Here is a 27,992-nt window from a genome sequence, read left to right on the forward strand (position 1 = left end):
TAGAACGATGTTGGTTCCCGGGTAAAGGGCCATCTTTGTAGCATGTCCAAATTGACTCCCTATACCTCTCCTCTCCCCACCTTGCCGTCTGTCCTTACCGCTCCTCTCCTCTCCCCTCCCCACCCTGCCGTCTGTCCCCCCAGCACGTGGCTCACTCCCAGGAGGAGCTGTATCCCCCGGCGGGCACCCTGAGGCCGGAGGACCTGGTCCACATGCAGCCGCAGCACCACCGAGAGGAGCCGCTCTACGCCAGAGAGCAGCAAGACTACCAGCACAGTCCACACGAATACCAGCACAGAGACATGGACTACCAGCGAGGTGAGGCCCCCATAACTCTACTAATACCAGCACAGACACATGGACTACCAGCGAGGTGAGGCCCCCATAACTCTACTAATACCAGCACAGAGACATGGACTACCAGCGAGGTGAGCTCTACTCCGCCCGTCGTGCGGTCGGCGGTGTTGCAGACCTAAAACGGGCGGTCTACAAGCTCACACGCGTTGCAGACCAGCTCCTAGTGTCGATCATCTCCTTTAGACCCACAACACCATCATACCACAGAGCATGAGTTAAGCGCGAGTAGTCGTGGGTGACTTGAACGCTATGCAGAAAAGGTTCTACGCCTTTTCTGCTTAGGGTTCAAGTCACCCACCACTCCACTTAAACCATTCAGGACGGTGGTGAACCCCTTTTGGTGTTTTTTTTTTAATCATTTTTTTTGATATTATATATTTTTTCATAGACACAAGGACAACACAATACAAGACACAATACAAGACAGTTACTTAAAAAAAAAAAAGCTAACAACAATGTATATAAAAACAACAATGGAGAAACAAAGAGAATATAAATAATAATAATAAGTGGTACCGGGTTGTGAAAGCGCATGTGTGCAAGTGAAGGTGGGTTCCGGCCTATACACAGAATCAACTGCGCTCTTCGATATGATCCAAAAAGGGGGTCCATACCTCTACCACCTTTTGGTGTTTTAAGCATTATTTTATACTTAAAAATAGCAGATTGTGTGACTGTTTTTCGTGCAAAACTAATGCTTGGAATGGGTTCAGAATGATGGTTGTTGATGGTACCCCAACTTTCAGCAGCTGTCAAACATTCCCCTAGGGTGGTTGAACAGAAACCAATGTGGGATATGTTAGACACATTTACAAACACATTGGTGAAGAACATTCTTGGTAAGAAATGTATCCCCAGATTTGACATTATACTGATAATATTCTCTGACTATTCAGCTTGTTTCCTGTCCACGAGGCTCCCATTTGACCACAGAAACAATCCAAGAAAACATCAACACACAGCCAGAAAAATACTAGGATGTGACATAATAACATTATGCTTACAGTTATTACGACCTTAACCTGATTAAGATAAACAGATTAACCCATTCTGGGCGGGAACCCCTTTTGGTGTTTCAAGCATTCTGTTATACTTTAGCTATTGAGAAATAGCAGATCTACAAGCTCATAGCGCGCCACCGAGTGGTGCGCTATGAACTTGTAGGTCTGCTATTTTTGAAAAATCGTAAAAATGCGGCACAAATCTTTGAATAGGTATATATTCTTTCAGAGCTAATGTTTTTTTTATTTCGACGTCAGGCCTGAATGGGTTAAGGTGGCATTTTTGGGGCGACTATGACCAAAACCGAATCATGACTAAGCATTTAGCTCAACCGTCTGGGCTCCTAGGCTGCTGAGCCAGCCTGACGGCGTGCCGCCGGTTCGACTCACGATCCCGATGGCCTTTGCCACGTGTCTTCCCACCCCATCTCTCTCCCCATTTCCTGTCGGTCTGCTTTCAAACTATCAATAAAGGCAGGAAAAAAAGCATGCAAATAAATTCATTCAAGTTTTATTTATTCTCAAAATTACACAGAGTAATTAAACTAATTTTCAGTGTCATCAGAGTAATACAATATCATATAAAAAACATCACAATACATCAGAAGAAAAGGAAAACAAAAGGTATACATATGAATTATATAGGTTACAAATGGAAGCTAAGACAAATTTCAAAACTATCTAAAAACAGTTAGATGTTGTGGGCATCTGTATGCTCACCAAGGTTTTAAAACGAATCGAGGGCACCAATGTGGTCCATTTGAATGTAGTTTACAGGTCATTCCATGTATTAGGGCCACAAGTTCAGAGTTAACTTTTGGTACCTTGAATTTGGGGAAATTACTTGAAATGCATTCAAGGACTCGGACTCCACTCACTGTACTGTACTGTATGTGTCCTCCTCGTGTCCCAGGTGTGGGCGGCATGGATCCCTGGGGGAACCACCACCCGGTCTCCTCCTCGGTGGAGTCCTCCACCTCCAGCCAGGAGCACCTCAACTTCTCCGCCGGGTCCTCGTCGTCCAACAAGGGCCAGAACCACAAGAGCGGGCCGGGCCGCTGGAAGACCCCCAACAACGCCCAGCCTCCTCCCCCCCACCAGCACGCCGTGCCCCCGCAGCACGCCCAGCAGCCGCCCTCGCGCTCCGACCTGCCCCCTCCGCCCCCGCCGCCGCCCCCCGCCCACTACCCCGACCCCTACGACCCCCAGGTGGACCTGCCGCTGCCGCCGCCGCCCACCGTGTCGCCCGCCGCCGCCCAGCAGGCGGCCGACCGCAAGAAGAGGGAGGAGCAGCAGCGCTGGTACGAGAAGGAGAAGGCTCGTCTGGAGGAGGAGAGGTAGGCTGGTTGCGAATGCAATGAGTGATTACTATGTAACCCAGGCAGAACTGTCTGTATGTCTGTCACGCTGTGACACCACCCGCCCGCCACCAGAGGGCGCAGCTGTATCACACACAAAAAAAAACACACACACACACACACAGTAGAACACTTAAAAAAAGAGAAAAAAACTTAAAAAAAGAAAACTTAAAAAAAAAAGAAGTACGTAAATTATTCTAATTGTTGTTGCAATTTACGAGCTGCGTTCGCTTCCCACGTTCGCGCGTCTTGTTTGTTTCAGAGCCATAGAGTAAGACAGAGTTACGAAAACTCTGTTCACTTCATGGGGCTTCAGTCCAATGTTCTCTTCTACATAGACTTCTATTGAGCGTGGGGACAACCAACTGGGCCAAGTCCTGGACCGGAAGTAGGCAGAAATGCATTGGACTCAGGCAACAGCCCAGCTTTAATGATCTTAAATCCCTTTATTTTAGATTGTTTTGTAGTAATCGTACAACGTAAACATTACATGGACTTTAGTTGTTTCTGTAAAATACTTTAAAACAGTAAAATTGCTCTTATTTGCGTTGAAACAAATGTGTTTCAAACTCCAGCTTGTCCCTCTCCAGGCTGCTTGAACAGCCGCTCGAGCGCTCTGTTTCTGCTCCCTCAATATCATAACTCTTCTATTAGATGGCTCTGGTTTGTTTGAACCCTTCTGGTTTGTTGAAACGGGTACAGCCTTTAGGTCCGACTGTCATTAGACCGACAACCTACCTCAAACCATAACCCTAACCGCAAGCACGGGAGCAGCGCATGTCCCACCGTTGTTTCCGCATGTCGGTCCGTTGAGAAACTGCATTTTAACTCTATAAGAAAGTGAGGGTGACGATGTGCAGCAGAGAGCCTGGGGTCGTATCGGAACATGGGCCAGCTGCGGGAAGGAATTTAGCCTTATTTGTATGGTATGCTGCACTCTTACCATGAACTCATTCCTTCCAGTAACATGTACTATTTAATACTGTGTAAGAAATGTTATCTCTCTCTCTTTCTCTCTCTGGTTTTTAGTTGGCCAGTAATCATGAATCCCAGTCAAGGCGCCTCACCGCATCTCTGACTGGCTATTCAGCTGTGGTCATGATGCGCGTTATCTCTTTTTACTTTTAGTGAATGAAATAATTCCAACGGGTCATTGGGTTTTACTTTTAGTGAATGAAATAATTCCAACAAGTCATTGGGTTTTACTTTTAGTGAATGAAATAATTCCAACGGGTCATTGGGTTTTACTTTTAGTGAATGAAATAATTCCAACGGGTCATTGGGTTTTACTTTTAGTGAATGAAATAATTCCAACGGGTCATTGGGTTTTACTTTTAGTGAATGAAATAATTCTAACGAGTCATTGGGTTTTACTTTTAGTGAATGAAATAATTCTAACGAGTCATTGGGTTTTACTTTTAGTGAATGAAATAATTCCAACGGGTCATTGGGTTTTACTTTTAGTGAATGAAATAATTCCAACGGGTCATTGGGTTTTACTTTTAGTGAATGAAATAATTCTAACGAGTCATTGGGTTTTACTTTTAGTGAATGAAATAATTCTAACGGGTCATTGGGTTTTACTTTTAGTGAATGAAATAATTCCAACGGGTCATTGGGTTAACTTAACCCATTTTGGGCGGGAACCCCTTTTGGTGTTAGCATTATGTTATGCTTTAGCTATTGAAAAAAATGGGTTAAGTTCTGATGATTTTTTGACTCCCCAGGGATAGGAAAAGGCGAGAGCAGGAGAGGAAACTGGGCCAGATCCGGGCCAACCCGATCATGCCCGTGCAGCCCCACAACGGAGGAGGAGCGGCGCCCCCTCCCCAACACCACCAGCCCCCGCCAGGGGCCCCAGTGGCCGTGCCACAGCCCTACATGCCCCCCCAGCCACAGCCACCCCCTCCGTCCAGGCCAGAGAAGCTGGCCAGCCTGCCTCGCTCTGCCGTGCCTCCCCCGGCTGCTCTCGGCCCCCCCAACTCTGCAGGTAAAAAACATTGGAATGAAGTAACGCTGTTTGGATGTTTTCTGCTGTAAATACGAACGCATGAAAGACGTGGAGAAAACGGGATGAGATGGAAATTGATGCCACTCGCGCTTAGCTTCACACAACGTACCGTCTTAAAATCACTTTTGCAGTGTGATGCCTAATTTATGCTTTGTCGTGCACAGAGAATAGCAGATTTGCAAGCTGTAGCTGATATTGCCGATCCGCTGTTTTTGGAGTGTGACGGTATCGTACAACGAAGTACAAATCATCAGGCTACAGTCTTGTACTGTAAATCAGTGGTTTTCAACCTAGTGGTCCTTGAAGGGGTTCCAAGTGGTCCCCCAGCTAAATGATGGAGAGTTGGTAACCAAATGGACCCTTATACTGTAGATCTCTAACTCTTGAGAGCGTAAAATGAAACCAAATGGACCCGGTCTCAAGAGTTAGATTATTGTTAAACATCTGCATTACTTGATTTACAAGAATTCAATGTTTGCCTGTTATCTCTCCTCCTATGCTACCAACATCAATACAGCATGGAATTGTGGATAAAATCTTGTCCAAAGACTCAGTTTTGGGTCTGAGAGGCTAAAATCCGTGGCTCAAATGCTGAATAAATAATGGGCCTTGATATGAGAAGGGTTGAAAAGCCCCTGCTGTAAACTGAAGATGAAGGGATTGTTGCAGTGGCGTGCACAGATAGACACTAGGGGGTGCTAGAGCACCCCCTGCCCTTTTGGCAATGTGCCCTTTTGAAGAAAAAAAAGAAAAAAAAACTTTTTTCTTCTTTTTTTTTGATTTTTCAAAAATAGCAGATCTACAAGCTCATAGCGCGCCACTCGGTGGCGCGCTATGAGCTTGTAGATCTGCTATTTTTCAATAGCTAAAGCATAACATAATGCTAACACCAAAAGGGGTTCCCGCCCAAAATGGATTAAGGCAACCGGCCGGTTCCACGCGCTGCACAAGGTGCCCTTTTTTAACTTCAGCACCTGCCCCTCTAAATGTCTGTGCACGCCACTGGATTGTTGTCACTATGCCCATGCTCAGGTTCACGTTTATTTGTCATATGTATAAATACAATGAAATTATTTAGCTTCGAGCACAGGACAAAAACAAACAAACAGCTATAGTGCAAAAGAAAGAACAAAATAAATATATACCATACTGTGATAAAGCCAGTTAAGACGCTTTCAATTATACAGCGATAAAAGTTCACAAGTCCCTTGGTACTTAAGCCAAAAAATGTAAGGTGCCTCAGAAAGTACAGTCGCTGCTTTGCCTTCTTGAGGATGTACTCGGTGTTGAGTGACCATGTGAACGTGTCTGTGATGTGTATGCCCAGGAATTTAAAGTTCTCAACTATGTCGACAGATGGAAATGGGCGTGTGGAAGTGGATACCTTTGGACTTCCTAAAGTCTACAATGATTTCTTTGCAGGCATGGACACGGTGATCAGGGAGCTGTTGCCTCAGCAGCAGCCCCGGACCATCGAGAGGCGGGACCTGCAGTACATCACCATCAGCAAGGAGGAGCTGTCGTCCAGCGACAGCCTGTCCCCAGACCCCTGGAAGAGGGACGCCCGCGAGAAGGCCGAGAAGCAGCAGCAGCTGCACATCGTGGACCTGCTGGACAAAGAGATCCAGGACCTCCAGGTCAGTGTTGTTTTTGGCAGCAAATCTTCGTTTTAGTCGTAGTCTCTTGAATAGCTTTCATTTCGTTTTAGTCATATTTTAGTCACCCAGAATGTTAGTGTTAGACAGTCGACTAAATGTCATACGATTTTAGTCGACTAAATCTACAGTTGATTTAGTCGACTAAAATGTATTTCGGTGGGCCTTGATGCCGTCGAAATAACTGATTTTGCACTTGCTGAAAATAGCCGATCTACAAGATCTGCTATTTTCAGCATGCAACTAAGTGTAAAATGACTTATACTGGATCTCTTGTCCACTAGTCCCTTCCTAACATTTTAGTCTAGTTTTTATTTGTTGACAAAATCGTCTCTAAAGGTGTGTAAAATTGGGTCATAGCAGCATTGGATGTTTTTCTAGTCTGTCTAGATGTTGCTAGATGTTGCTCTAGTCTGTCTACCTATTCTACTCATTTTGTTCTTGAAGATCTTCCATTTTCATGTGGTCCAGGCGCATGCGACATATATGCTTTGGCCTGACAGAGCGTTGCATGTTCGAGTCCCGTTTATGACGACCTTTGCTGTGTGTCTCTCCCCTTCTCTCTCTCCCTCTTTCCTGTATGTCTTCACTTGATGCTATCAATAAAGGCCGAAAAGCCAAAAACAAATCTTTAGAAAGTAGTACAGTAGCAGCAGCAGCTCTGCTAACAGTATTAATGGAGCTGAACTGTGTGTCCTCGCAGGCCAAACCGGAGCGCACCGCGGAGGAGAGCGACCGCCTCCGGAAGCTGATGCTGGAGTGGCAGTTCCAGAAGCGACTGCAGGAGTCCAACCAGAGCGACGAGGACGAGGAGGACGAGGAGGACGAGGACGTGGACACCATGATGATCATGCAGAGGCTGGAGGCCGAGAAGAGAGCCAGGGTGAGAGAGGGAGGGGCGGCCATGGGGCTGAGAGAGACACGGCGGGAACGGAGGCAGAGGGCAACGAACACACAGCGCGTTGTAGCTCAGCAGAGGAGGAGAGAAGAGTGGGAGGAGGAGGAGGAGGAGAGAAGAGTGGGAGGAGGAGGAGGAGGAGGAGGAGAGAAGAGTGGGATGGGACAGAGGAGGAGGGAAAGAAGGATTAGCCAAGGGAAAACGCATTGAAAGAGATAGAGAGAGATTGGCAAGCAGCCCATTATGCAGAATGGGATGAATCATTACGTCAACCTGTGTGCATTGGTCCAAGATGGGGGGTGGGGGGGTGGGGGTGTCAGTTAATCCTGATTTGTGCCGGTGTCACACACTAAAAGCTTTGGGTTTGTGACACTTTGCACGACCAAATAAATCAGGGGTTACTGTATAGCTATATGACCACCCCGACAAACATTCAGGGGTTACTGTATAGCTATATGACCACCACGACAAACATTCAGGGGTTACTGTATAGCTATATGACCACCACGACAAACATTCAGGGGTTATGGTCCTACAAGCTCAAGTGAGTTCGAGGAAGGCAGGAAAGCATGCAGTAACACATCTGTTAGAACTTTTATTTCTCTCTCTCTTGCTCTAGCGAAGGGAAGGGAAGGGGAAATCCAGCCCCCCTCGCCTTCCTCTCTCCTCATTGCAGTGCTCGCAGTAACAATGAAATGCCCTGCAATGTGCACCTGCAACATGCTTTATGTCATCGCTTTGCCATGCTGAGCTGCTTTTAAAAAAAAAGGATCTATTGCGATTGGCTGGAGGGATGGAAGCGTGGCGGCTAGTTGGGTGGTGTGGTTGGGTGCATGTTGCTGAGCGTGGCGGAGCAACTTGGCCACAAATGTTGCCCGGTCCTATTTTTGACGTACCAAGATTCGTGCGGCTTGCTTCATAGGATGGTTTATGCATTTATTTGTTCACGGTGGTCTTTAGGCCAAATTACAACCAGATATATGTCATCTTAGACTGGTCTATATGTTTACAGATGGTTTGGACTTTTTGGAATATATATCACATGGTCATATTTAGAAACTTGAAATGTGTGAAGATAGACGGACCTTTATTGATCCCCTTGGGGAAGAAGGCAGGAACAAAAGACTTTGGGACCCTCGGGTACAAATTCTGATATGAGGTTAGCAGGTTAGATATGGGGTTAAACGTCTCTAACTGGTCCCGACAAGGCCAGTGGACAACCTGACAGCCAGTCTCTGTAATACAGACAGACTTGCGGTCTGTGTTCTGTGCGGCTTTGTGAAATGGAAGCAAAATTGAGCACAAACAAAGAAACCGCACTTCTGAATAAAACCTTATTACTGAACCGGCTGCAGCCCTGACCTTGAGCATACCGTGGCCCTGAACGTGAACGGTCTGTTGTCCTGACCTTGAGCATACCGTGGCCCTGAACGTGAACGGTCTGTTGTCCTGACCTTGAGCATACCGTGGCCCTGAAAGTGAACGGTCTGTTGTCCTGAACATACCGTGGCCCTGAACGTGAACGGTCTGTTGTCCTGACCTTGAGCATACCGTGGCCCTGAACGTGAACGGTCTGTTGTCCTGACCTTGAACATACCGTGGCCCTGAACGTGAACGGTCTGTTGTCCTGACCTTGAGCATACCGTGGCCCTGAACGTGAACGGTCTGTTGTCCTGACCTTAATAATAATAATAATATCTCAAACTTATATAGCGCTTTTCTGAGTACCCAAAGACGCTTTACATGGGGGGGGGCTTTACAGAGGTAACAACAAAATAAAAACAACTTTATTAGAAAAGGGAAAAACACTAAAAGCTAAAAACATTAAAAAGAAAGACAGTGGGAAGGGTTAGCTAGGGAAGGCAATATTGAAGAGGTGGGTCTTGAGGGCGGTTTTGAATGTTTGGAGGGTGGGGGCATCTCTGAGTGCCTTAGGGAGGGCATTCCACAGGGTTGGGGCAGCAAAGGCAAAAGCTCTGTCCCCCCACGTACGGAGTTTGGTTTTGGGGACGTCGAGGAGGTTTGCGTCACCTTGAACATACCGTGGCCCTGAACGTGAACGGTCTGTTGTCCTGACCTTGAAGTATAGAGACACAGGGAAGCAGGATTGCGTATGTCTAGGCCTAGGAAAGGTTGTGTTTGTGTTTACATCAAGGACAGAGGGCTAGGGCTGCTAGAATCCACTCGTTTTGATATGCGTGTGTACGTACGTATGCGGGCGTGGGTGCGTTCACCATCTGAGGACGACGGGGCCGTTCACATGGCGCTAATCACAACCACACTGATGGAGGGAATGTTCCTTTTGGCAGTGCTGGAAAAACCCCAAGCAATGTTTTCACTTTTATCTCTTCTCGCTCTCTCTCTCGCTCTCTCTCTCTCTCTCTCTCTACATATATATGACTTCCTGTTGCTTTCCACCAATATTTTCTTTTTTCCCTGCTTCCGTTTTGGTTTCCGATTTTATTTTTTATTTTTCTTCTTTCTAACAACCCTCTAAAACCTTCCCCTTCCTTCCCTGTCCTTTTTTTTAATCAACTATCTATCTTTGCCCCTCCTTCCTCCATTCCTCTCTTTCATATTTTCTTTTATCTCCTCCCTCGCTTCCACTCTGTATCTCTCTCTCCCTCTCCTCTCCTGTTCTGTTCTTCTCTTTAGCAGCAGAGTGCTGTCCCAGCTATCTCTGTTCTAGACTTGGTACGTTTCTTCCTCTTTAAAAACGCCACATGTCCTTTACCTCCTTTCGCCCCTCCGCCACACACACACACACACACGCACCCACACGTCACTTCCTGTTTCCTGTCTGGGCTGCCCACCCACCCGTGTTTTTCTATTCGTTCATTCTGACCCCTTCCTCCACCTTCATCTTGGACTGTCGTGGTTTGTGTCATTGGGGGGTTTTGGGGGTTCAGGAAGTGTGGGGACGACTATGGCATTATTTTAGCCTATAAAGGAGTTAACCGTTAATGGAGGGGCGGGGCCATCCTGGGGATGCTCAATGCTCGTTGGCTGGTGGGAGCTGTCCGTCTCTGTCCACTCAAAGTAAACTACAAATGTAAATTATATAAATTCCAGGCCTTACAATAAATCTTAAATACACTACAGTCAGTGTTGAAGTCTTAAATGAAATCACAGGGCTAGAAAAAAAAATCCACTCATTTGAATTCACTGGTGTTAATTGTCTTAAATGTAATTAACTGGTGTTATTAACCTGTGTGAAATGTACTTTTCCACAGACCCTAAAACAATAGTTTAGTTTAGTTTTTGAGTGCAAATGGAGACGGCAGGTGCATGGCTCAAGACATCGCAAAAAAACTGACGTCTGGACCGTGCATGTGGTGTCCTGTCCTGTCCCGTCTTCTTGTCCGTTGCTGGCGCCGTCTGCATGGGGCAAACCTTTGATGCTATCCATGTTCATATCCATCTATCCATCTTTCCTTTCACTGCATTGGTGTGTGTGAGCGCTTGACCAGTGACAGTGCTTAGCCTCTTCATGGCACAAAGTCACAATTGAGTCCACAGTATGTTTCTGTTTGTTTCCAGTGTGTTTAGAATTAGAATATGCCTGCTATTATCTTGATTATTACCTAGTACAGCAGCTGAAGGCTTTGCAGTAACGTTAGGTCCACTTGATCTGGCCCCCCCTACTCAGCACAGCTGTGCTGTTACATTAGCCATTTGCCCAGGTTTACACTGTCACGGCACGTCCCGTAAATTAAATCAAGTTCACCTAATTTAAAGCCTCTGAAAGAAGAGGGGTCGTGGTGGTGTTTTGTTTGGCGCTGCTGCTGTTCTCCCGTCCATCCGCATGTCCAGTCGTGTGTGTTTGTTTTGTGTGTTCTTGTGTCTGCCTATGCCGTGTATTTGTGTTCGTGTGCCTGCCTACGCCGTGTGTTTTTGCAGTGCACAGTGCTCCACCCCTTGGGAGCAGCCTCGTGAGAGAAATCCCAACTTTAGGGCAAACAGTTTCAGTATATATATGCTGTAGCTATAGTCTGCAGCCGAGTCGATGTGGGGAAACGGGGGGAGGTGTCTCTCATCTCTCTGAGGTTTGGGTGTCCATTCCAGCAGGTCAGTGTTCTGGATGAGGTGTTTTCATTAGGGTTGTCCCGATCCGATCAACGTGATCGGAAATCGGGGCCGATCGAATCATTTTCAAATGATCGGAATCGGATCGGGATCCGATATCAATGTTGATATTATATCCATATCATGATATTAGACTGGATAGTGTCTGTGATTTGGGATATTGTACTATTGTGATATGGCATAAGTATCCTATAAAAAATATAAATAGCGAATCGGGAATCGGCAGATACTCAAAATGAAATGATCGGAATCGGGAGCAGCAAAAACAAATCGTGATCGGCACATCCCTAGTTTCCATGCAGCGCTGACTAATCTGACTAACCCGTGTCTGCGATGCGTTTGTTCACGTCTTCCGTGGTTTTTCTCTGTCCTCGCCCCGACGCCCCGTGGTCGGGCTGCAGTTGCAGGACGAGGAGAGACGACGCAAACAGCAGCTGGAGGAGATCCGCAAGCGGGAGGCGGAGGAGAGAGCCAAGCAAGAGGAGGACAGGAGGTGGAGGGAGGAGGAGAGAGCCAGACGGGAGGCCGAGGAGAAGGTATGTCTGTCTGTCTGTCTCGTCTGTCTGTCTGTCTGTCTGACTGACTGCTTACGGTGTCTGGCAAGGATGAAGATATTCTTGGGAAGATTATGATTTTGACTCCTCTAAAGCTAGGGGTAGTTGTCATGTTATCACCAATATAGATGTGGGTCTTTATTTGAGATTTGTCTCCAGACAAAATGGAACATATGTGAAGTAATGCCTTGTGTTGTGTCTCTTTTGCCCCAGAGGCTGCCGTTTGTTTGTTTGGACTATAGCAACATATTATGAAGTGTTTTTAGCCCCTAGACTAGTAGCGCTACGGTTTAGCTACTTGGACTCGTTACATTTCCAGTGGTCTGTCTGTCTCTGGGCTACTGTCCGCCCACCCATCTCCGCCTGCGTGTACGTATGTGTTAAATTGAGCACACCGCGTCTCGCTACTGTGTTGTGTTCCATTGACGTCACCGCGGTGACCGTTGGGTCAGGATGTTTGTGCCGTGAGTCATCACAGCTGGTCGGACCACTGGGTGGTGCTTAACCCATTTTGACCTGAGATCAGATTCTAAAAATGTCTTCTACATCCTGACAGTTTTCTGAAAAAACGATGTTTCTATGTCAGTCGTTCTTCGATGTTTTAAAAATATCAGACCTACAAGCTCGTAGCGCGCCACTCGGTGGCGCGCTACGAGCTTGTAGATCTGCTATTTTTCAATAGCTAAAGCATAACATGATGCTAACACCAAAAGGGGTTCCCGCCCAAAATGGGTTAAAACTCCACCAAGAAGAAGCAGGTCTACCATTATCACTTTAATCCATTTAAGACATGAGGTCAACATTTTAAAAAAAAGTCTCCTAAATCCTAACAGTTTCCTGAAACAACTATGCTTCTATGTCAGTGGGTGCTCAACCTTTCTCATGTCAAGGACCCCCAGAATTATCTGTATTTGGCTGCGGACCCCCCATCTGACAATATGTTGTTCCAGGGATATATATACTGTATATATATTCAAAGATTTGCACACATTTTCACAACTTTTCAAAAATAGCAGATCTACAAGCAAGCTAGTAGCACGGCACTCAGTGCCGCGCTATGAGTTTGTAGATCTGCTATTTTTCAACAGCTAAAGTTTAAAATAATAATGTTTAAAGTGGTTAAATGCTATAAGGTGACACCGATGTGGCCTCGGGTCTAAATGGGTTCCACCAAGAAGACGCAGGTTTACATCATTTTAAACATGTTTTTTTTTTTACCACATCAACCCTTAGCATCCTGATGCTGGTCATGTCATCAACCCTTAGCATCCTGATGCTGGGCATGTCATCAACCCTTAGCATCCCGATGCTGGGCATGTCATCATCCCGATGCTGGGCATGTCATCAACCCTTAGCATCCTGATGCTGGGCATGTCATCAACCCTTAGCATCCTGATGCTGGGCATGTCATCATGATAAGGGCATAAATAAGCAAACTCTCATCAAACATTCTGCATAAATAGCAGATTTAAAACGCTACATTATGAAGTGCTATGAGCTTGTACTGTAGATCGGCTATAGATCGTACAACGAAGTATATAAATAGGGTTTAAAAATGATTAATGATATTGTCAGATGTTGTGAACACAGCTCCATGTCTTGTATTTGTAGTGAAGTTGAAGCCAGGTAGTGATGGAGAGGAAATGGTTTCAGTGAGCTAGTTTCGCTTTACACTGTTAAAGAATGATGAAATTTAGAATGTTTTGCCTTATATAGGAAGTTAATGGTATGGTCACACATTATGCTAATTCCTCAAATTGCTCAACGTGCAACTCTTAGCAACCAAGCTGAATTCCATCCATTAGGCCTATAGATATCATTTATATCATAAAAGTTTACATTAATCACCATTTCTGGGTTCATGGGATTCCCAGTATACTTCAATGGACAGTGCATGCCCATTGAAGATGGTGCATTCCTTTTAGAAACTTAATAAAAAAAACAAAAGCGATCATGGTAAATAACCAAGATGATGATGACAATGTTGACAATGATTTGTGTGTATAATTTTAATGTCCAAATTGCATGTGTTCATCCTGTGTCCCCCTCCCTCCCTCCCCTCGATGTGACTGTACTGTTGCATTATGTGGTCTCCTGTCCCGCCCCATCTCTCCCAGAACAGAAGCATGGGACTCCCATTGTCGTGGTGCTGTCGTTGATGCCCTTATTGTTGTTTTTACCGTCAGTGGCAGTCAATGAGATCAGTTCTGTTGATTTTTTTTTTTTGCGTGGAATCCTTTACGTTTTTGTGTTTGTTTTGTGGGGAAGCAGTTCTAGTTTCATCTTTATTCGTTGATTTATTTTGTTCCAACCATTCCATTTCGGCATTGCTTCCGATTATATTTGGGAATGCCGCCCGCCCACCCTCCCCCCGCCATCCCTTCCGCTTTCATTATTAAGTTCATACCAGAATACGCACACACATACACACACACATACACACACACAGGGAGAATCTGACTCCGTCCTCAGCCAACCCTTACATCATCATCATCAAACACCCACCCAACCCCCAGTCCCACATACTAAACTAACCCCACCTACCTTAGGTCAATCCAGACTCCAGGCCAGCCCATGCAGCAGTCTTTCTCTCCACTCTGTCTGGGGGACCGGCTGGCTGGTCTCCAGGACCCCCAAAACCCAGAGAGGCAGGCCTCCCAGAACCCAGAGAGGCAGGCCTCCCAGAACCCAGAGTGTGTGTGTGGAGCCAAAGAAATACCGCCCGTCTAGCCCTGCATGCGTGCGTGGAGCCTCTATGGCCCGAGACCATACGATGTGAATGTAGGCAGACCTCAGAGCTGCCAAACCACTTCACAGCAGAGTGGGGGATTGGTTGTGAAACAAAGACCCATTCGGCGGTCCCTAAGATCCCCACCAGCTTGCTTCTGGGTGTTCTCTTACACACACACACACACACACGCGCACGCACGCACGCACATACACACAGAGAGAGGTGCACAGGCGAATACACATGAATGCAAGCATAATATAGCCTTTCTCTGGCATTTACATTGAGACATAATACACTGTACACTTCCGCAGAAACTTGTGCTGAGGGAAAGGGTGGAACATGGTGTAGTATACGGTAGACATTAGGAAGGGGCAACTCCCTGTAGACTAGAGAGGTACTCGGTTACTGTAGCATCCTCTAGCTGATGTAGCCAGTGAAGGTCAGCCCCCTTACCGTGGTGTGAGGGAGGAGGTCAGTGAAGGTCAGCCCCCTTACCGTGGTGTGAGGGAGGGGTCAATGTGAAGGTCAGCCCCCTTACCGTGGTGTGAGGGAGGGGTCATCCTCTAGCTGATGTAGCCAGTGAAGGTCAGCCCCCTCACCGTGGTGTGAGGGAGGGGTCAATGACGGCGGAGTCGCACTAACAGGTTCTCCCCTCCCCCGTAGAGAAGACAGGAACAGGAGTACTACACGCGCCTGGAGGCCGCGCGCCGCCACCAACACGACGAGGCCGAGAGGAAGTTGCTGACCCCCGACGAGCCAGCCGCCGGTCTGTACCGGCCGCCCCTGCCCCGGGACTACCAGCCCCCCTCACCGACGCCCACCCCCAACCACCCTGCACCACCCCCCCTGTCCACTAACACCCCCCCCGCCCCCACCGCAGAGAAACACCTCCTCCTACCTCAAAGCGCAGGTCGCCTCGCCCGACACGCTCTACACGGCCAAGTTCGTCTCCTACACGGGCGAGGAGGAGGAGGAGGAGGACGAGGAGCAGGAGGAAGGGGAGGAGCCCACCACCGCCAGAGCGGGCAGCGGCGGCGGCCTCTCAGGTCAGGCAAAGGCGTCGGCCACCCGGAAGTCGTACGGCGACCTCCCCGAGGCCGCCATGCCCAATAACGTCAAGCGCCGGCCGCCGCCGCCCACAGCGCGCAAGCCCCGCCCCATGTCTGACGGCATCTTCCTGTCGGCCTCATTCCAGCCGCCGGGCAACAACGCCAACAGTACAGGCCACGCCCCTCCCCCTCCCGCCAAACCCTGCTACATGCCCTCGGCCGGCTACAAAGGTAGAACCAGAGAGAGGAGAGAGGAGACAGGCTCCCCTACGATGCCCTCCATACCTCCCCTCTCATTCACTCATGTTTTGTTTTTTTTCACTTCACTATCGTCACGCCTTCTTTGGTTTTAGTGTTAATTTGGTGTTAATTTGTTCCCTTTTGATCTATTCTTCACAGTAGAGAGGCATTCTGCCCCCCCGTTGTAGCCTTATTTCTTCTCTTTGTGTTTGTCCAAATTCACCCGCTTCGTTCCGTAGCTAGCCAATCCAAGTCGTAAATTCGACAACTTCCATCCGTTTTGTCTCTCTTGTTTTTTTATGTGTGGAAAATTTTTCACTCCCTCTCCTCGAGTTGAATCAGATTCCATTTCTGTTTTTTTTTGTTTGTTTGTTTTGTTTTGTATTTCATTCATGTTTTTTTTTCGGACTCTCTTCTCCCCCTGTCCTCCCCGAGTGAGTTTCCCTCCTCACCTTCCTCCAATCAGTGCAATCAGTCACGACTGGCGGACAGTAAAAGCAATTGATAATCAACAAACCTACCTGCCCCCCCCCCTCCCCCCTCGCCGCTGTTCACTAGCAACCGATAGAGACCTCATCAGAGAGCCAATCATAGTACTGTTGGTGTTGTCACTCTCTCTCGCCTTGCTCTGTGTGTGTCCGGTTGATTGGTTGGTTGCTTCTGCGGTGTCATCATGCCCCGCCCCCTCTCGTTGGCTTTTAGCAGCGTTGGCCTTCTGGAAGAAGACACGCCATTGGCTTTACACACCCATCAATCACCCCCCACTCAGCCAATCAAGGATCAACGCTCATTTCTACACGCATTAGGCACACACATCTCGAGTGCAGACACACCCACTGAGAACAGATCTGTTGAGTGAGGCGTTTTCTGCTCTGTCTTTGGTTGTTCAGAAGACTTGCCCTGCATGGGTCCACTTGTGGAGTTGTTAGATTAACTTGCCCTGGTTCCACTTGTGGACTTGTTAGATTAACTTGCCCTGGTTCCACTTGTGGACTTGTTAGATTAACTTCTGTGGTTCATTTGTACAAAACATATTTTTTCCTAAATCACACAGTGACCCCTCCTGGCAGTAGGACTACATAGCATTTTACTGGAAAGGCCAAAGAAAACCAGGACTGTAACGTCTTGAGGTCTAGGCCATATTTTATGCAGTGATAGCATCACCTATTTAAAGTCAAAAGGCCCTGGTGTGCAGGATTTCTTACGGGATCAAGTGCAATGTGCCTCAAAGTAAATCTAACTTATTTAGATTGGCTGTTTTCTTTGCTTTAAGTATTCTCAGACATTCTCATGTCAAGATACAAGTACTAGGTAAACTTTACTTTTCATCAGCATAACTTAGACTTGAATACATTTTTATAATGCAATTTCTAATAAGCCCCAGAGTCCTGTTGACATGAATCAGATCTTAGACCTCTTTCACTTGAACCAGAAGAAACCCAAAGTCCTCTGAATAGCCACAGACTGAGCGGTGCCCGAAATGCAACACAGTCTTCAATGAACCAATTCCTAAGTCCCAGGGAATGGCTCCCTGCATGGAATGCCTTCACATACACAAACGCACACCTTTTTCAAACCAGTGCAAATCAACAATAACTGCACTACCTGGACCTTATTGGAATCCTTGTGTTGGGTTCCTCAATTTTAAGGAACACCACCCCCACTAACCCACCCCTCCCCCCCACACACCCCCCCTCCCTCCTACCCCACCCCACCCACACCCACCCTTCTCCCAGAGAAAACACCTACCTGACTAAACAACGGTGCACGTCTCACTCTGGCATTCTGTCTCTGGTATCTCAGTACCACACAGAGGCACACACTCCACTCCACTCCACTGCACTATGGCTGCTCAGGAGCTCACTCCCAAATAATCCGCTGGAAAGTCCATTGCTTTTTACTGCCTGCGCTTTGCTTTGACCACGATGCTCCCCAGCTTATATTCTCTTCCTTTCATTAGTATTTCATGTCGTTGTTCTATGTCAACCTATCCCACTGTTTGCCAAGTGTTCCTTCTTCTCCAGCCTTGCCTGTCTGTCTGTCTGTCTGTCTGTCTTGTCTGTCTGTCTGTCTACATTTTGGCTGGTTTGAATGTCTTATCAGATGCCGTCTGTCTGTCTGTCTGGCTCTAGCTGTGATGCTGTCTAATGCACCAGCTTCACTAAACATCCTACAATTCCCACAGGGCATTGCAGGGGCTCAGGGTCACCCAATCAGCACCTGAGCCTCTGCCTTCCCTGGCCAATGACCTTCCAGTGCGTTCCAGACGGATGATTCTGTTGGCCGGCCAGACTAGGATATGGCAATGCCAACAAGTCTGCTCGTTCGTTCCCCTCCATTTACCGCATGAACATCCGCCCCACATTTTATAAGTAGCCGAGATTGATTTGCAAGTGATGAGACATAATGAGATTAAAATGTATCCACGGGCTTTAACCCAATAAGACCTTTGGCTAACGTTTTAGTGAAATGTGAAGAATGTCCATGGCGCGCCGTAGCCAGTGGTCTAAGCTTTACATCTGCCCCTAAAGGACGGCGGTTCCTCTAAGGGTTACTTTCTTCTCGCCCAGTTTATGTTTGTGTGGTTTCATCTCGAGCGGGACCCTACCTTGGGCTCGTCCCAAACTACACTTACAAACCAAAAAAAGAAAAGCCATAAGAAGACTGTTTGCTTTTCCGAAATCCTAGACGCTGCCAGCAGAATCAATCCGTCTTGGTTCACACACACACACACACACACACACACACACACACTGGACTGAGTCACTGTGTCTCGTGTCTGAATTCCACCAAACCCTACCCCTCTCCAGTCCCTCCAAAACTAGTACAAAGAAGGGAAGAAAAAAAAACAACATTACACAAATCTGCATGCATTTGGACTCTGGTTGTGTCTCTTGGAAGACGACCAGTAGGGCAGACATTGAGGATTGATAGCATAACCCTGGACTGTCCTATGGTTCACACCATCACATGCACCAGGCCGTATACTTACTGGTCTCCCGCTCTGACCCTGAGCCAGTCTGGTCTGGTTTTAGTGCTGACTGACTGACAGGCCTGGTCTTTAAAGCCCTTGGAGGGTTTGGTACGGTGGGTCTTTAGGCTGAGGAAAAGACACGGTGGACGCCCCGAGACCACCAATTAACATTTTCTTCAAGCGGGGGGTCATAAGGTCGAGGTCATCTATGAGTCCAGTACTTCCCCTCAGTCCGTCAGCATCAGACGTTTCTCACGATACCGTCTGCTCTGATTGGACGGTCTAGTTCTGCTCTATATGCAGTGCCCTCTTGACAGGCAACTTTAATTTAAAATCGGGTTCCTTTGTGATGTACAAAACATAAATAATAATAAAATAGCATGTCGTTCTGGGGTCTCTCTCAGCACTGGAACTAATAATGACCTTATGGATGACCTTCGACCCCAGAGCCCCGACAACAACACTACCACAGACCATGCTGCTACTTCATACCGGCTTTGAAACGCTTGAACTTTCTAACATTATGTCTTTTTATCTCTCTGCCTGTCGCTCCGGTGTAGTGACAGCCCTAGCACTCTCTTTCACTCTGCCTAACGCTTCTCTAGCACTCCTGCTTGATCTGGTCTGTGGGAAAAACCTGGTGATAGATATTATACAGAACGTAAACGGGACAAACTGCTGGGTAGAAGATTGTACACCAACATCATCTCAAACAAAACCCTTTTTTTTAATTTTAGAACCCCATGGCTGATGGTTCTTTGATTTGACTTTTCTTCTAGGGTCATGCATTGTGCATCCTAGCTACACACACACACCCTCCTACAACTATAGTTATCAAATGGCACATTTCTAGTAGTGGGACCACATCCCAACGCTGCAGTTGTACAGTAGGATTACTGCAGATTCAGAACCCAGCAGCTTGTCCGCCAGATATTCTTAGCCGTCTGTGTCACTGGCATCGGGCGCTCGTTGCTCATTAATGTTTTGCTCTTTGTCTCCTGCGTGTACCTTGGCTCCTCCAACACGTGGACAGGATTTAACTCATACACTGGAAACACAGCAGGAGTTGTAGGATCAGGGGAGGTCTACAAGGACCCGCGAGACAAGTGGACGAAAGGGTGAGCTGCCCTCTCTCTCTCTCTGCCTAATTATTATGCTGTGACTTGAAGGCTAATTCTGTACGACCCAGTTTCCTCTGGGGATGGGATGGGGCGATATGATATTGACACAATCGGGCATGATATTTTTTTGGGGTGACTCATTGCTGATTTCAGAAGATATATGTACATGCATGAAAACAATTATTCATATATGTTGACCAAACTGGTAGAAGAATGTGTTGTTCATTTGACTCTGTTACAACAGTCTTAAGTATAAATTCTATCACGCTACTGTAAGGGCCGATTCATACTCCTATTTTATCGCTGTTTCGGCGCTGTAGTGCCGGAATGATTTCGGCTCGTCAGAATTTTTCAGTAGCACCGAAGAGCCGACTTTAGGACGGTACCCGCCCCCCCCCCCCCCCCCCGAACCTCAAATGACGTCACATTGTAGGCTCTACAGCACCGAACCGACTTTTATTCGGCTCTAAAATAGGAGTATGAATCGGCCCTAAGGCAGCCTTTAAGATCAGGAAAGGACGTTTACCACTACTAGAAATGAGTATCATCTCAAGTATTCTCTGTTGCCATGGTATAAAATCACTCTCTTGTATTTCTGGTGACTTTATGATGATGTTTAATTATCCAAATGTGCATGATTGGAACCACACACGGGGGAAAATCTACTCTCGGAAATTGGAAATTAGTTTGTGTTACTTCGAGTTTGAGAAACGTTATGGGTGAGTCTTACGTTATATGAGTGATGGATGTCCAAGTGTCGTGTGTTTGTGTGTGTGTAATTTCCATGAGTAGTCCTCTCATCCAACGTTCCTTCCCTTCCTACCTCCTCCTCCTCCTCCTCCCAAGCAGCCAGGAGCAGGAAAACTCAGTCCCCGGCGAGAGCCTCACGTTTAAGGAACGCCAGCGTCTCTTCTCCCAGGGGAAGGAGGTGTCCAACAAGGTCAAGGCCTCCCGCAAGCTCATGGAGCTGGAGAATGAACTTAACACAAAGTAGTAGACTTCAGAACACCGCCTTAGTCTCACCACCCCCCCTGCAACGACTCCACCCTGAGAGAACTACCCCTTTCCCTGGCACCAAACATCCCTGGTCCACCCAGCCAACTCCGCCTCGCTTCCCCCACAACCATCTCAAGACTTCTTCTGCCTTGTTCCTCATTGGAACAAAAGAGAATGGTCTTTAGATGTTTGTGGGACAACCTTGGTTCTGGTTCCTACCTGGCAGATGAAAGGGGAGAGAGAGATGTTTGCCCTCACCCCCTTCACACCTACTCTCTGCTGCCCCATCTGGCGGAGTCAGGTTACTTCACACCAGCGTCTCCTCTCCTCTCCATTGTTTTTAGCCCATTCTCTCTTGCTCCATCTCGTTTTTTTTTTTAATTGGACCATTCATGTACGACGTAGTTGTATCGTTGCAATAGGCGAGACATTTCTGGCATACATCTCTTTTTTTATTTCATTAAAATCTATCAAAGATATATTATGGTAAATCACTGTAAAAATGTTTTAATTATAGAAAACTTTGCGAAATCACTATGACGAAGGGGGATATATTTTTGTTTGTAAAGTGGTTCTTGGGTTAGGGATTAAAACCCATTTTTTTGTTTTGTTTTTTTTGTTTTAAAATTTTTTAAATAGCTGACTGTAATATTAACAATTTTATGTTATTTTATGCTGTTTTTCTGCATTACATACTTTCTCACTTTTAATTTCTTGAAGAAATAAATTGCCCAGGATTGAGAATTGAGACCAATCTTTTTTTCTTTCTTTCTTTCTTTTTTGTATTAATTCTGATACTCGGCGAGTGAACATTTTTGCCATACACTGTGTGATTTCATTCCGTACCGAGTGGTGAGCATGTGTTTTTTCTTAAATATTGCTTATTTTTTCTTTGTTTCCGATTCACTCTTGGAAGGTTCTATGGGCTTTCCTCTTATGTTCTACTACACTACACTAGAATTCACTGGGTCTTATATATATAGGAGGTTCTTTAAAAAAAGTGCACAAGAAGACTGTAAATATCAGATGCCAGAACTCTTCTCCTTACTACTGTACAAAGTCGACACGCTCACGTAAAATCTGTGCCACTCAACATGAAACTGATCTGAAATAATGTGGCAACAAACAAGCTGCACTAATAACACTGAGTGTCACCGATCACCAGGTAAAAACAGTTGTTCTGTTCCAGTGGGGCGTTTTCCTACAGCGTCACTAAAACAGGGAGACGTTGACAAACCGAACTCCCCTCCCTTCCTTCATCCGTTCTCCCTGTTTCACCAGGTATAGTTTTAAATGTTTCTTCCATCCCTACTCGCTCTGAAGATACTTTATTTTTTACTATTGGATTTTTTCTTTGTTTGAAATTTGAAAGTCATTTTTGCAGAGCTGTGTGGAAAAATAATCTGTGACTGATCGTAGTACACTACATCCTTTGCCATAATAAAGCAAGGGAATAGAAACGTCATCTCTGAAAAATAATAATTAATTAAGAAAAAAAAAAGAAACAAGTCCTTGTTTTGCATCACAGGTATTTATTTAAAACGTTGTGTAAAAAATATATATATATCTTGCACAATTTAGTTTTTAACTCTCTACCAGTGATCTGTTCGTTATGATGAGACATGGACATTTTGGGAGCTCTTGTTCTATGGTAAACTGTATTTTATTAAACAACTTCCATTTAAAACGTAACCACCAGATCAATCCTTGGACCTTCCCACCATAGCAAAGAAATACATTTGAAATGTACAGATTTTCTGCCATTCTGTTGAGTGACTTTGTGTGTGTGTGTGTGTAAATATGATTTTGTTGAGAAAGCGGAACGGAGACTGTTAACTGATTCTGCATCCATAAGCAACAGTGTTTATAGACATAAGATCCTGTTTACTGCTTTTAAGGATGTTTAGCTTGTGTGTGTGTGTGTGTGTGTGTGTGTGTGTGTGTGTGTGTGTGTGTGTGTGTGTGTGTGTGTGTGTGTGTGTGTGTGTGTGTGTGTGTGTGTGTGTGTGTGTGTGTGTGTGTGTGTGTGTGTGTGTGTGTGTGAGCGCGAATCAACACTACAGAACATTCATATGTCCCCACTTACCCCCACAGCCTCCTTTCTAGGTTTCAAAATAAACTGAATCAATGAAATGGTTCCATGTTTAGCCTTTTGTAAATCATTAATAAACACAGATTTTTCAACAGTGCAGGCTGGAACTGTGGTCTTTTCTAAGTCAGTCAGAGAGAGGCTTACCCCCTTTTTGAAACTAGCTCCTCGCCACTCGCTCTACACACTTCCACTCGGTTTGAGCATAGATATATAAATAATAGAGACGGCACCGGAATCCCCCTCCCATCCACTTGCATTGCGTCTCGGTTATTTATATATCTATGCTCAAACCAAGTGGAAGTGTGTAGGGCGAGTGGATAGGAGCTAGTTTCAAAAAGGGCCTTATTGTCTGTATCAGCCAGGGTGCAGTTCAGGAGTCTATCCCCGTTTCAAAGCACTAGATCCCTGAGAGATGGATTGCTGAGGTGGAGCGCAACACCTATACGGTCAGCTCCCAGGTACTTACTTACCGCACGACTACAGGCCGTGCTCCTCGTCATACGCCGAGTTGGCCGTGCCTGCAATCGAACCTTGCGGTGGAAAGGGGTGCAGTACTTAGTTTAGACAGTATTTGGTTTAGACTAGTCATTGGTTAGACCAGTCATTAGTCCTACAACTACAACCTATCTCAAACCCTCACCCTAAACCTAACCTCCCATGGGGCAGCACACCTAAACCTAACCAATGACTAGTCTAAACTAAGTATGCACCCCTGTGGAAAGGCGAGAACTTTATACCGCCTGAGCTACGGAGCTACGGTCCTTTCTAATTGGATGAGAATACCAATGGGTGTTTTAATGACTGACCAAAGTTCTCAAAACGCTATTATAGGGTTGAACAATAACTTGAGGAATGATGGGCACTTAATAATCTGAAAAGAGAACCCGCCCACTCATATGCTCCAAAAGTTAAATTTATTGACGACGTTTCGAGCCAAGGCTCTTCATCTGTTCAAACTCTGTCAAACTCATATGCTCTTTTGGAGCATATGAGTGTGCGGGTTCCCTTCTCTTTTCATATGTCACTTTTTGAACCCAGCACCTCCACAAAGTGATGTGCGTATTTTACTATAGTTTCCACTTAATAATCTAACATTGAACATCCATCTATTGTATTTTAATATCAGTTGCATTGGCACTACAGGTCCTCGTGTCAGCCACAATGGGGTGCTGTTGAGTAAAATACTAGTCAACTATCTATTTTAGAATAAGTCAATAGTCATCCAAGCAGTTTATGGGGTTCACTCATAGGGGGGGTTCACTTCTGAGGAACTAATGCAACTGATATTTAAAGGTAGGGCAAGTGATTTTCTTTGGTTAAAATAAGTGTTCAAAGGCTCTATTGTGATAGTACTCATTGCTATAGTGTGCTTGTTCAGTAACGGGAGTCTCCATGTTACTCCAACTTTTTATAAACAGAAAATGCATTTTTAGGTCGGGATACCAATTTTATCCAACCAGGATACAGATTAAACAAGTGGAATTGTAAGAAATGAGCAGACAAAAATTGGATTGTCGACCTGATACATTCTCCTGATTGGCTGAAATGTTTCTGTTTATTAAAGAAATTGAGACAGACCCCTGTTACTGAACAAACACAGAGTCTGATTACTATCAGAATATATATAATATAATATAATGGGCTTTTTCTTTTCTTTTAAATGATTTAACTTAATTTTAATTTTGTAAAGCTATTTTTACTACCACTAGGGGCAGTAAAGTCGTTGGCCTGGGGCCTGCAGGCAGCCGTTAACTTCTCACAGGACGTCCATACGACGTCACACACAGACCTCTGTAAACCACCAAGACGTCCTAGTCGCCGTCCCAGCCAGACGTCCATACGACGTCCATACAACGTCTTCGAAGTTCGATACGACCTGACAGTCAAACTCAGGATACGACCAGGATACGTTGCAAAAAGACGTCCATATGACGTCCATACGACGTTGACAGGACCTGCTGCATAATAGATGCATTTCCCCCTTAGCCGACATTTCTGGCCACAACGTGGGTGTCAATACGCTGTGGCGCTGTTCCAAATTTCACACACACATAGCTGAGGCGCGCACACACACACAATATTCTACATTCATGTTTTCAAGTAACTTGAAGCCTGTAAGACGTTTGGAGTTTAAGTGGACAGTTAGTGAAGTTCAAGCTGTCTGTACAACTACTTTTTATGTATGTGATATATTGCCATGCTTTTTGTTCTTGCTTTATGTAAATCGCTCTGGATTAAGAGCGTCTGCTAAATGCCAAATTGTAGTGATTTAACGTTTTAACCAAAACAATATCACTTACCCTACTATTGTATGTTCAATGTTAGATGAGTATTACTAAGTGCAGTTTATCTGCTCTTTATCATGATGGCTGAACAGTGTGTTCGTTGCCACGTTCAGTTCAGGTCAGTCTCCCCTGGAGGTATGGGTTCAAATCCCACTTCTGATGTTGTTATGGTACAGTGGTACAGTCCTGAATTTAATCACAGGCAGATGTGAGCTTCCCTCCCTGTGCTCAAAGTAATTCATGGCTTAACCCAGGGGTTCTCAACCCGTGGGTCGCGACCCCTCGGGGGGTCGCCAAATTATTTTAGGGGGTCCCCAAATAAATAAAAAAAATATATATATCTTTTCACGATTTTTCAAAAATAGCAGACCTACAAGCTCGTAGCGCGCCACTCGGTGGCGCGCTATGAGCTTGTAGATCTGCTATTTTTAAATAGCTAAATTATAACAATGCTTAAAACACCAAAAGGGGTTCCCGCCCAAAATGGTTTAAGGTTATTGTAGCAGTCAATTTATATTGGGGGTCGGGAGGGGGCGGGGTGGGGGTCCCGAGACGTTGCCAAAGCATTTTCGGGGGTCCCTGGCCAAAAACGTTGAGAACCCCTGGATTAACCCATTAAAGACCTGATGTCGATTCTACAAATCCCTTCTAAATCAGTACTTTGTGCCAAGTTACCCCAAACGTGATATTTGGCCGCGGACCGCCCATCTGAAAATGTTTGGTGTCAAGGACGCCCCAGAAGAGACTTGTTAGAACATTCTAAATTATTCAAAAATAGATGTACAAGCAATGTTATAATGGGATGAGTTAAAGGGTAAGACCACTTTTGTAGAGGTTTGGGTTGTGTAGTTACCTTGCCATGATGTAACTCCAAATGTGGACAAGAAATCTAAAATAATTTCTCCAGTGATTAGAAATTGATAATTCAAAATATGCTCCTCATTGACTTACATTGTACGCTGAAACAGCTCTCAAAGTCACTCTTTTAGTACGTAAACAAACAAAGTTGTTTCAGACAATATAGAGCAACACCAAAACTCATGTGGTTTTATTTCTTCATAAAAATGGTAACTTCCTGTTGATTTGTCCATTTTTATTCAGAAGAAAACCCGGACTGGATCCATGGATCCGGATCCAGATCTTCATATAGTAAAATCAACAGGAAGTTACCATTTTTATGAAGAAATAAAACCACATGAGTTTTGGTGTTGCTCTATATTGTCTGAAACAACTTTGTTTGTGTTTGTTTACGTACTAAAAGAGTGACTTTGAGAGCTGTTTCAGCGTACAATGTAAGTCAATGAGGAGCATATTTTGAATTATCAATTTCTAATCACTGGAGAAATTATTTTAGATTTCTTGTCCACATTTGGAGTTACATCATGGCAAGGTAACTACACAACCCAAACCTCTACAAAAGTGGTCTTACCCTTTAAGGTATCTGTTGAATGGTGAACCTTCTCTTGACAAAGCAATGGCATAATATCCTGCACCACAGGAGGATCAGATGAATTAGAATATTTTAGTCTAGTTACTGTACAGCTCCAGCTCCTTCTCGAAACAAATGTATATTGTGCAATATGTTCATTTTCTTCCGTAATATAATTCAAAAGGTGAAACTTTCATATATCTCAATTCATTGTGCATAAAGTGAAATATTTAAAACTATCTTGATTATGGCATACAGCTCATGAAAATTAAAAAAAATCCTATCCCAAAATATTTTACGAGACCACTAAAAAAAATGATTTTTCTTTTAACCAGAAATGTCGGCCATCTGAATAGTATATCAATGTATGCAGTCAATACTTTTTGAACAAATGATTTCATCAATGTGGCGTGGCATGGAGGCGATCAGCCTGTGGTACTGTTGGTGTTATGGAAGCCCAGGTTTGCTTTGATAACAGCTGTAAGTTAATTTGTATTGTTGAGTCTCACACCTTCCTCTTGACAATACAACATAGATTCTCTGTGAGGTTTTGGTCAGGCCAGTTGGCTCGTCAGTTAAGCACCGTAATTCCATGTTCAGTAGTACATCAGTTACTAGTAGTTTTGGCACTGGGCAGGTGCCAGATCAGGGCAGTTGCCACCAGATCAAGCTGGAAATGAAAATCAGCATCTCCATAAAGCTTGACAAACATATTGAAGCACAAAGTGCTCTAAAATATCCTGATAGATGGTCGTTTAGCCTGGGGGGTCGGGAGTCGGGACCACTGCATGTGCTAGTAATATTGCATAATTACATGTACTACGATACAGATCGGTTATAATTAAGTTCCCAATTGCAGCTTTAAGCCATTTAGTCCTGACGTCGAAATAAAAAAAAACGTTCGCTCTGAAAGAATATATACCTATTCAAAGATTTGTGCCGCATTTTTACGATTTTTCAAAAATAGCAGACCTACAAGTACATAGCGCGCCACTCGGTGGTGCGCTATGAGCTTGTAGATCTGCTATTTTTCAATAGCTAAAGTAAAACAGAATGCTTGAAACACCAAAGGGGTTCCCGCCCAAAATGGGTTAAGTCCTTTTTGATTGACTGAATCAAGGTGCCTGGAAATGTGCTTGGTGAAATGGTAAGAAT

General features: G+C 45.4%; 1 protein-coding gene across 1 annotated transcript in view; it reads left to right on the forward strand.

Annotated features, from left to right (window-relative positions):
• Positions 1-23,220, forward strand: part of LOC306940574 (afadin-like) — a 175,843-nt gene extending 152,623 nt beyond the window's left edge. Inside the window, 10 exon segments of the mRNA XM_079525671.1 lie at positions 144-318; positions 2,272-2,695; positions 4,444-4,706; positions 6,150-6,364; positions 7,086-7,265; positions 11,768-11,902; positions 15,315-15,511; positions 15,513-15,931; positions 19,948-20,032; positions 20,885-23,220. Of these exon segments, the coding sequence (XP_079381797.1) occupies positions 144-318; positions 2,272-2,695; positions 4,444-4,706; positions 6,150-6,364; positions 7,086-7,265; positions 11,768-11,902; positions 15,315-15,511; positions 15,513-15,931; positions 19,948-20,032; positions 20,885-21,029 (2,238 nt within the window). The 3' untranslated portion in view covers positions 21,030-23,220.
• Positions 23,221-27,992: the final 4,772 nt, after the last annotated feature.

The sequence above is a fragment of the Electrona antarctica genome (genome assembly GCF_951216825.1).
Source record: "Electrona antarctica genome assembly, chromosome: 17".
NCBI lineage: Eukaryota > Metazoa > Chordata > Actinopteri > Myctophiformes > Myctophidae > Electrona > Electrona antarctica.